This window comes from Mustelus asterias, chromosome 15, assembly GCF_964213995.1.
Source record: "Mustelus asterias chromosome 15, sMusAst1.hap1.1, whole genome shotgun sequence".
In the NCBI taxonomy this organism is placed as follows: domain Eukaryota; kingdom Metazoa; phylum Chordata; class Chondrichthyes; order Carcharhiniformes; family Triakidae; genus Mustelus; species Mustelus asterias.
Genome location: NC_135815.1, coordinates 81,596,059 through 81,607,083, shown reverse-complemented (window position 1 = coordinate 81,607,083; position 11,025 = coordinate 81,596,059). Strand labels below are relative to the sequence as shown.

Sequence of the window (11,025 nt, the reverse complement as noted above, 5' to 3'; positions counted from 1 at the left end):
GGGTAGGCCTGGAACAAGGAATGTTCCACATACCCCATAAAAAGACAAGCATAGCTAGGACCCATGTGGATACCCATTGCTACTTCTTTGATTTGGAGAAAATGGGAGGAGTTAAAGGAGAGGTTGTTGAGAGATAGAATGACTTCAGCCAGGCGGAGGAGAGTGATGGTGGATGGGAATTGTTCAGGCCTCTTTTCAAGAAAGAAGCGAAGAGCTCTCAGGCCGCCCTGGTGTGGAATGGAGGTGTAGAGAGATTGCACATCCATGGTGAATAGGAGGTGGTTAGGGCCTGCAGACTGGAAGCTGGCAATATGATGCAGGACATCAGAGAAATCCCAGATACAGGTGGGGAGGGAATGGACCAGGGGAGTGAGGATGGAGTCAAGGTAAGAGGAAATAAGTTCAGTGGGGCAGAAGCATGCGGACACAATGGACCTACCAGGACACTCCTTTCTGTGGATTTTGGGAAGTAGGTCGAAGTGGGCTGTCCGGAATTGGGAGACCATGAGGTTGGAAGCTGTGGGGGGATGGCATCTGGAGGAAATGAGGTCAGTGACTGTGTTGGAGATAATGGCTTGATGTTCAGTGGTGTGATCATGGTCCAGGGGGAGGTAGGAGGAAGTATCTGAGAGTTGGGGCTCAGCCTCTGCGAGGTGGAGGTCAGTACGCCAGACGGCAACAGCACCCCCTTTGTTGGCAGGTTTGATGACAATGTCAGGGTTGGACCTGAGGGAGCGAAGGGCGGAAAGTTCGGAAGGAGAGAGATTGGAATGGGTGAGGGGGGCAGAAAAATTGAGATGGCCAATGTCCCGACAACAGTTCCCAATGAAAAGATCGAGGAAAAGTAATTGTCCCGGTAGGGGTGTCCAATTGGAGTCAGAATGTTGGAGGTACGTGAAAGGATCTCCCAGTTTCCTGTCTTGCAGTCAGCTCTCTGTCCATTCCATATTGCCAGAGAAATATGCCATGCAGAACATTGAGCAATATGTTTGATTGGTGGCTGGTGGAATGGAGATAAAGAGACATGGAAGCACAGAAACACATGGGATGATGACTATTGATCACTGAATGAACTGGATGGGCTGTCCAACCTGTCCAATGTTTGTTCAAACTCCATTTTCTGAATCTAGTTCAAGTGAGTTGGTTCAAAGTCCCCTTTCCCAATGCTGTTTGTTCTTCCCAGGTTGATGATTCAGCAATTGTCTCCATGTTCCTGCTTTCCAGGAGTTTTCAATTTGTCGACATTCTAAATTCCTCACAAAGATTTCACTTTCCCTGAAAAGGCAGTTTTCAAACTATTTTTATTGTCAGTTCTCAACAACAACAATCATCGTTTCGACGCGGCTTCTTCAATTTTTCTGCGTCTCACTGAATCAGTTGTTTCCATTCCTTTCAAACTCACTGTATTTATTCTGTGGAGTTAGTGAGAAGTGAAATCTGTGTCATTCGAATTTTTGCCTTTGATTTGTCAGAATGTTTAAATTATAATCAGATCTCATTTAAACTTTGTATTTGAGACAAAATAATATTCATCCCAATATCCTCAAATCAATTATTTCTCAGAACCTGGAGAATTCACTTTTAAACTTCCACCTGACTAGAATGTGTTGATTTGAGGAAGATTCTGCTTCTCATTTTCAAAGCCCTTTGGACATGTTTATTCAACAGGAGTTGAGCTGGACAGGAACAATAATTTTGCAACCCAGTCCCGGTTTAAATTTTCCAGCTTTCTTCCCATCATTTAATGAAATTCCGGATGACAGTAAAGGGATATTTCACAGCATTCATCACCTCCTCTCTGAACTTCCTCTGTGTGACTGCGTAAATAAATGTGTTGGTGCAGGAACTGGATAACTGGAGCATTGATCCTATCAGGTCTAATACAAGTCCATCACGTGACCAAAAATCATACATCCCAGATATTCGTTGAATCGATAGAAATACAACACGTGTCACCCATAACAGGATAAAACTGCCCGATATGGTGAAGAGTAAAATGATGGATCTTCTTCGATTCTTCATTTCTGGATCATTCTGCTCCCCCCCGTTTCGCTGTCCCCTCAGTTTCCTGCGGACTGCATTGGCCAGCAGGATGTGCCTGACAGTGAGAGTATTGAGCAGCAGTATCAGCACGAAGGGGAGCACTGGAGTTAAAATGCGGTCTATCCAGTCAAAGACATTCCACACAGGATAATAGTGGTACTCGTATGATACCCAGCAGTTATAGGGGCCATACTTAAAAAAGACCGGGATTTTGGTTAGTAAACACAGTAAACTCACCGTTGTGATAACGATGGCTGCTGTTTTCTCAGTGCAGTATTTCATCTTCAGTTTCTGGAAGCAAATGGTCACCATTCGGTCAAAGGTGAAGGCGATTGTGAGCCAAACAGAGCTGCTAACAACTGCGGTGGCAATAACTTCTCTGATGCCACAGGCACGTGTGTACAAGTTGAATATAATGTGCAGTTTGAAGGGATTAATTTGTTCCAGTATGACCCGAATAATGACAACCAGCAGATCCGCTGCAGCCATCGCCACCAGGTACCGAGTGACACCTTTGGAAAGACCGCACCTCCCTCGAGATAGAGTCACAATCGCGACTAAGTTAGCTGTAAATTTAAAACAGATCATAAAACAAAGTTGTCCAGTGAGAAGAAGCAAAGATGTAAAGAACAAGTAGAGAAAATGTTAAAAGTTGCAGTTTTACAACTCACTTAAAGAAACAGCCCAATGGGTCAGCAGATAAGTTTCTCAATGAACAAGGAGAATGACATTAGTGCAGAAATATAGCAACTGAGTTCAGGTTAAATTAGTCGAAAAAGAGTCACTGGTGAGACAGGCGGGGTTTCTACATTTAGCTTCAGCTCCTTGGGTTGGAGATTGGATCTGATTCACTGTTGAATCAGTTGAATAATCTACAGGAGCTCTGAATTTGGGCTGTAATAGTGAGCACGTGGATAACTCATGAATCCAATAACGGAGTCACAGCTTATTACTTATCAATTCTTTCAGAGCATTCCGGGAAGATGGAAAATGGTACAGCAAATAATTTACATTCTGTTCACCACAGAACAGACCCTCACAATCAACTCCAAGAAAACAGCTGCAAGTGCATTTATCGAATGTCTTTCGCAACTGTAGTTTATCCTGAAGCTTTTTTCATGCCATAAGGACCTTAGAAATGTATGTGACGTCTCTATCTGTCTACACTGAGACTCCCCTTGTATTTGTTAGTTGTTACTCAGTGGAAGGTGTGATGCTACTGTGACTTTAAGAAATGTAGTTTTTAATAAGTTCACTGCAGTTACAAGCAGCTTTGTTTTTTTATCGTGGCACCGGCTGTCTTATTAGAGATCCTTTTATTTCTGCTTAAATTGTTGAAATGTTTTTTTAAAAATCTTGTCCTAATGCCCCTTCAGGGAGTTTCTGACCATTTGGATTGTTGTGGGAAGAACGATTGAAAGGTGAAGTAGGATAGTTTTTTTTCCTCTCATAAGAGTTTCTTCCTTTCAGTTTTGGCTGCTGGTTCGCGAGAATCTGTTTCGACTCAGGACTGGAAGCAGTCTTGCCTCTCTCTGGAGTGAAAATTCTGCTGTTGGTGGTTTTCCAGCTGGGAATTTGAGGCAAGGATTGCCTCTCACTCTTGCAGTGGTTTTCAGGCTAAAGCTGGAGGCCAGCGGTGGCTCTGCCCCTGCCTCGAGGTCTGTGAGAAGTTACAAGGCTGGGAAGTCAGAGTTTCAATTCTCCAGCCAATGGACCGAGGGCCTGATTTTACCAAAACTTCGCGCCCGTTTTCGGGTGCGAAATTGCGGTAAAGTTGGGTGTCGGGCCTATACTGTGATCTGCACCCAATTCCGAGCAGGTCGCGGCTTTACTGACACCCAATTCGGGCGCGGGGCCGGCCCGTGCCCGAATCGGGCAGCCCGACGATTTAAATGCATTTGCATGCATTTAAATCGACTTATTGAACCGCGCTCCCAACTCTACCGCCAAATCCCACTTTACCGTCTTCTGGCTCGATCTGGATCCATGCTTTTAACGACATGGTAAATGAAAGTCTGAAGTCGTCGCTGCAGCTTCCGAGGAGCGGGCTCAGAGCCTGCAATGGCTCTTTGACCCAGGTCATCCTCTGGTTGTGGGGGTGTGGGGGGTGGGAGGAGGGGGGTTGGGGGGTGAGGGGGGGGGGGTGGGACCCAGATCATCCTCTGGTCGGGGGGGGGGGTGGGGCGAGGGGGGGGGTTGGTGCTGCTGCCAGTCTGCGGCCGATCGGTGGGGAGGGAGGGGGCAGGGGGGTCCGCCGCCACTCTGCGGGCGATCCCTCCTCCCCACCGGAGGAACGAATCCCTCCTACCGGAGTGGACGTGCGGCCATGCCATCCCATAAAACCTTCAGGATGAAGTGATTCCTCACTAAGAAGATGAAGCAGAACCGGCCGATTCCACAGTGGATCCGTATGAAAACCAGCTACAAGATCAGTACAAGTCCAAGATGAGACACTGGAGAAGGACCAAGCTGGGCCTGTAAAGGGATACACCATCACTGGTACACTACCAGCCACAGATTACTCTTCCCTGCAGGAGCAAGAGAGCGGGAGAGATGGCTGTGGGGAGGTGGGATCGCCTGCAGAGTGGCGGCGGACCTCCCCTGCCACCTCCCTCCCCACCGATCGGCCGCAGACTGGCAGCGGACCCCCCCCCCCCCTCTGACCAGAGGATGATCTGGGTCTGCAGAAGGAATGATGGGAGAGAACTAAGCAAAGATATGTGCTCAGGGCTGGGACAGGGGGGGCTTCAGGGCACGGTAGACTATATGCAGACATCGCAACAGTCATTAAATTTCAAAGGTCCTTTATAGCGTGCAAAGAGCTTTAGGATGAACTAAAATTCTGAAAGACATACTGTCAAGACATATTCTTTCACATCCAAAATTCATTGGCAAGAGTTAGCAAACAACTCAAAGACATTGGGAAGACATGTTCCCACTTGTCCAATCATTTCTAGAAACTGCATCCACTAATATAGGTGTATATAGAAAGAGGCAGTGATGAAAAATATAATGTATTGTGATGCTATTGTACCTTTGAGAAATGTATTTTTTAAAATTTATGTTCTCTGCAGTGAAACAGCTTTTTTATATATTGTTGCTGGGCTATCTGCGAGAATTCTTTTATTTGTTCCTTCAATGGCTTAAATGGGTTCTGTTTAGTTCTGGGCCTCAGGTGCCTTCTGGCATTTTTTATGACCTTGCATTGTTAGAGGGATGAATAATTAACAGGGCAGGTGACAAGAGTTCTTCTGTCCCAGTTTTGAGCTGCTGGTTTAACTTAGAAGGGGTGTGGACATCAGACTGAAAATCAGTGTTTTTCTCACTCTGTCCTTGGCATTGTAAATTCTGCTGGCCAGCTGGAAGCTCGGCTTCTGGCCTTCCTGGAAATAAAATTCTGCTGTTGGTGGTTTTGCGAGCTAGTACCGAGAGTCTCCCTCTCTCGCTCCATGATGTTTTTGGCAAGCTTTTCTGATACCAAGCTTGTCTGCGTGTATATCAAGAGAACTGCAGCATCCAACCACGATGCATCCAGCATCATTTGTACTTTCTGTGTTAAACCTGTGACAATGATTTTGTTTATGGGAATTGTTTATTTAGCTGTTAAGGTTAAATACAATATCATGGTTGTTTTTTTCTTGTTTGTACGTGGCAGAGGTTATTGCTCATTTTCTTTCTATACATGTTAACAGTATTCTTAAATAAACTTTGTTTGATAGAAGCTCCCTGTTGGGTCAGTTGAATCATACCTGAGGTCAAACATCTCATGCTCACCCGAGCCAAATTCAAATTGCAAAACCTATGATCCGGGTGGACTTCATAAAACACTTTGGAGTTTTTGATCTGAATTGTACAAGTGCCCCACTGAAACCTGGACAAAGTCAAACAGATCCTGAACAGATCGGTGCTGGGGCCTCAACTGTTTACCATATACATAGACGATCTAGAGGAGGGGACCAAGTGTAGGGAAACAAAGTTTGCGCATGACACAAAGATGAGTGGGAAAGCGAATTGCGTAGATGTTGTGGAAAGTCTGCAGAGAGATTTGGATAGGCTAAGTGAGTGGGCGAGGATCTCGCAGATGGAGTCTAACATTGACAAGTGTGAGGTTATCCACTTTGGAAGGAATAATAGTAAAATGGACTATTATTTAAATGGTGAAAAATTACAACATGCTACTGTGCAGAGGGACCTGGGGGTCCTTGTGCATGAATCGCAAAAACTCAGTTTGCAGGTGCAGCAGGTGATCAAGAAGGCAAATGGAATGTTGGCCTTTATCGCAAAGGGGTTGGAGTATAAAAGCAAGGACGTTTTGCTGCAATTGTACAAGGTACTGGTGAGGCCGCAACTGGAGTACTGTGTGCAGTTTTGGTCCCCTTATTTGCGAAAGGATATATTGGCCTTGGATGGAGTACAGAGGAGGATCACCAGGTTCATACCGGAGATGAGGGGGTTTGCTTATGAGGAGAGACTGAGTAGATTGGGCCTGTACTCTTTGGAGTTTAGAAGGCTGAGGGGAGATCTTATCGAGACATATAAGATAATGAAGGGGCTAGACAGGGTAGAGGCAGAGAGATTCTTTCCACTTAGAAAGGAAACACGAACTAGAGGACACAGCCTCAAAATAAGGGGGAGTCAGTTTAGAACAGAGTTGAGGAGGAACTTCTTCTCTCAGAGGGTAGTGAATCTCTGGAATTCTCTGCCCATTGAAGCAGTGGAGGCTACCTCGTTAAATATGTTTAAGTCACAGGAAGATAGATTTCTGATCAATAAGGGAATTAAGGGTTATGGGGAGCGGGCGGGTAAGTGGAACTAAACCACTATCAGATCAGCCATGACCTTATTGAATGGCGGGGCAGGCTCGAGGGGCTAGATGGCCTACTCCTGCTCCTATTTCTTATGCTCTTATGTTCTTATCAGTAAATACATGTTTAGTTCTGATTCAATGCCTGAAATAAAACATTGCCTGAAATAAAATAATGATCATCATGATTGGAAATAATAACTTCAACCATACAACTGTGTAACATGCCCGACACCAACAAGTTCCACTATCAGAGAAGTCAAACCTGCAATGATTACAATAACTCACACAGAACTCCAACCACTGCAGGAATGCGATAGAAAATGGGTTCGATATCAAAGAGTAGAAATAATAAATCCACCAGATGCATGTTCTGTGATGAACTCTATTGTCCTTTAGGTTTCACTGACTCTGAGCTCACTCACTCAGTGGGACCCTTTATTAATACAAGCAAGTGACACCCACTGAGACCATGAGACTTACGTAAACATTGTTATTAGTTCCACTGATTGGAGTAAACGGATTAGACAGGCACGGAACCTTAATTGAAGAAAAGCAGAATTGTTGTATGTACACCTGATGAACACCAGCACAAGCACTGGAATTGAAACATCATGGAACTGGCTACAACAAAGCGACCATTCAACTTCTCATACCTGCTCTGGCTGTTGAAGGAATGGTCCACTCACGTCCATTTCCCTCTCCTTTCCCCATACCTTTTCTCCTTTGAAAAACATTTAATGGATTCACTGTCCTGCTAGGTGCTGCAAAATCTAATAATGGTTTTGTGTGTGTGCGTGCATGTGTGTGTGTCTGTGTCTGTGTTTGTGTGTGCGTGCGTCAATCTCCTAGACTCTGCATTCCATCTAATATGGATTTAATGAATTTTAAATTCTCTATACCTATGGAACAGTGAGTGAGACTTTTCCATTGTCTTCATCCCTCATTATTTGTGTGTCAAATCTGCCAAAACGTTTTGAAGAGTAAAGAGCACCGACTCATAAAATATATTAGGAATCTGTACAAATTTCCTGATAACTTTTCCCAGTGGAATTTCCGAAAGCCACATTGATAATGGAAGCTGCCAATGTCAAACGGTCACACTGTAATGAGAGCCTCCCACCAGAGGATGTGCTGCAGCATCATCCCTGACGAGAGGGGGTGATACAGAGAGAGAGGTTTCTAAAGTAAGGTAGAGGGGAGAGTTCAAGATTAAGCTGAGTGCCCGAGTGAACTTGAAACAGAGTGAGGAGGGAATGGAGGGAGAAAAGGCCAGAGTGAGGAGGAAGGGAGGGACAGAGTGAGGATAGAACGGAGGGAGGAAAGGCCAGAGTGAGGAGGAAGGGAGGGACAGAGTGAGGAGAGAATGGAGGGAGGAAAGGACAGAGTGACCGGGGAATGGACGGAGAAAAGGACAGAGTGAGGGGGAAATGGAGGGAGAAAAGAACAGAGTGAGGAGGGAATGGAGGGAGAAAAGGGCAGAGTGAGAGGGAATGGAGGGAGAAAAGAACAGAGTGAGGGGGAAATGAAGGGAGAAAAGAACAGAGTGAGGGGGAATGGAGGGAGAAAAGGACAGAGTGAGGAGAGAATGGAGGGAGGAAAAGACAGAGTGAGCGGGGAATGGACGGAGAAAAGGACAGAGTGAGCGGGAAATAAAGGGAGAAAAGAACAGAGTGAGGAGGGAATGGAGGGAGAAAAGGGCAGAGTGAGAGGGAATGGAGGGAGAAAAGAACAGAGTGAGGTGGGAATGCAGTGAGACAGGGGCAGAATCAGGAAAAAAAAGCGAGAGGTGGTAGTGAGTGATGAAGGAAGATATTGAGGTGGGTGCAGAGTGAGCTGTAAGATTCTAAATTAGAATGATCATTTTACCAAGTTATTTTATTTATTTCACAGTTAACATCTTCCAGCCCTAAAACCCTCTGAGAACACTGCCCTGGAATCCTCTCTCAATGACTCCTAAACTTTTCCATTTCTCTCCTCCTTTAGTGAACTCTTCAAAACCTCTCCCTTTGACAAAGTGTCCTAATCTTTCCTTAGATGGATCAATCTGATATTTTGAGTGATAAGCTTCCTGAGAAGCAATTTGGGAGATGTTTCTCGATTGAAGGTATTAACACACAGACAAGTTATTGTGAATATTTTAAATTGAATAATTACAGAGCAATGCAAATCATTTAATGCTTCGTTTCTCATTTAACAGGGACAGCTATTAATGGAAAAAGTAGAGAACAGATTTGTGTTTGGATAGTTTCATTTAAAGATCTGGGGGGTGATTCTCCCAAAAAGAAACTAAGCGCCCAACAGTTGGGAAAACGGATTTTTCCTGCCCTTTTGTTTGGCTTTATTTAGTTGAATGAATCTCCAGCGCTCTGTGCTCCACAAAGTGCCTCAGAGGGAGATTCACGCCCGTCAGGGGGGCCTCATCCCAGCCAAGAGACTGGCATCAGTGCGCTGTGTGGGCCAGTGTGCATGTGCTGACCTGCGCACTGGTCTCCCATCGCTGGCCTCCTGATCACTGGCCTCCTGGTTTCTTGCCAGGCCCCCTTCTCCCGATTGCCAGCTTCCCAACACCCTCCTCCCTCCTGATCGCCGGACTCCCCGACCACCCGACCAACCCCACCGATTGCTGGCCTCCCTGACAACTGTCCCCAATCGCCAGCCACCCATGGCCAGCCCTGATCCATGCACTGCCATGCGCACCCCCAAACCCCATGCCATGTGCAGCTCTGCCCGCCCTCCTCCCTCCCTCTCACACCGATCGATAATGCAGAGTGCAGTGGGCACGTCTCCCACCACTGCCGGTCGGCCCACCTGGTAGGCCCCATACTCTTGTGTTAAACCCCCTTGGCATTACCCGGTTCCCAATGAGCAGTGCTGGGGTGCCCTGTGGACAGCGCCAGGGTGCCAGGCTGGCAGTGCCATGTTGGCACTGTCCAAGGGGAAAAGTGCACTCAGGCGCCCTGGGGGGTGGGGCGAGAGGGCGCCTGAATGGCCTCCGTGCCCACCAGAGAGGTGATCACGCCTGGTTCTCGTGGATGGGGCCAGCTTTAATTCCTGCTGATGGGAACCTCTCCCAGCTGGGGGGAGACAATAGCGAGTTTGAGGAATACCATCCCTGGCTCGTGAATTTTATGGTAATCATACTCACGCTGTTTTCAAGAACAAGGCTGATTATGTAAAAGAAAAAGGCATTGGACACTCGCGATCAGCTGGACGCCGGTTGCAAGTCCTCCTACAGGTCCCCTGCTGATGCCAGCGTGCTGAGAGAATCCCACCCGCTTATTCTCGCACTGAGTCTCACTCAACCATCACCTCTGTGCTCTCTGATTTACATTGGCTCCTGCTCTGACACTGCCTCATATTTATCATTTATTCTACTTTGTGCTCAGATCCCTCCATGTCTTCACTTTACTCAGTCTCTGTAAAGTCCCCAACACTACATTCCTCTGAAATATTTCCTCCAAGAATTCTGACCTGTTGCACCTTGTCATGGATTCAATATTGACAGCATTGGATTGAGATTGCCTGGCCCTAGGTTCTGGAACAGAGAGCCTGGACCTCTCCCACTCTCTCATTTTCTTTCGGATGCTAAATAAGTAAAATGTTGCTGAAAAATCTCAGCTTCGATTACTCAACACCATCCACCCTTCTTAACGGTTGTCCATGTGTCATTCTGTTTGTTTAGATGCCTGCATTGTCATGAAATTTTTGGGACTCAGAAAAAAACACATGGAGTGGGATTCTCCAGGACCATCATGCACACTCCCATGCACATTTGCGCGCATGCTCCCACACACGCTCCCACACGCAATCACACATACACACACACAGTCTCACAAACATGCACACTCGCAGTAACAGATGCAATCATACATGCCACACATACACACTTCACTCACACACTCAAACAGAGAGCTGTGAATCAGACTAAGAGTCTTTGTGAACATTGCAGTTAGGGAACAATGAAGGTATTTGAGATATATTCAAGCATAAAGGGAAAGGTAAATAAACAGAGCTGACTGGCGCCTGAGTTGAAATCCATTAAGCTGTCAGTGGAAATCTATTTCAAAGCACTGCACCAAGAAATTGACAAAATATCGAAGGTTTTCAATGGAATAGAGAGGGTTCAAAGGTTTCAGCTTGCTAGTAAAGCTCAGAGACTTCAACGCAAAGCTGTG

At 46.1% G+C, this 11,025-nt stretch overlaps 1 protein-coding gene across 1 annotated transcript in view; it reads right to left on the bottom strand.

The window, feature by feature from the left end:
• Positions 1 to 4,126, bottom strand: part of iyd (iodotyrosine deiodinase) — a 16,394-nt gene extending 12,268 nt beyond the window's left edge. Inside the window, exon 1 of the mRNA XM_078230487.1 lies at positions 4,006 to 4,126. Within this exon, the coding sequence (XP_078086613.1) occupies positions 4,006 to 4,126 (121 nt within the window). The remainder of the gene's footprint in view (positions 1 to 4,005) is intronic.
• Between the last annotated feature and the right edge of the window lie 6,899 nt (positions 4,127 to 11,025).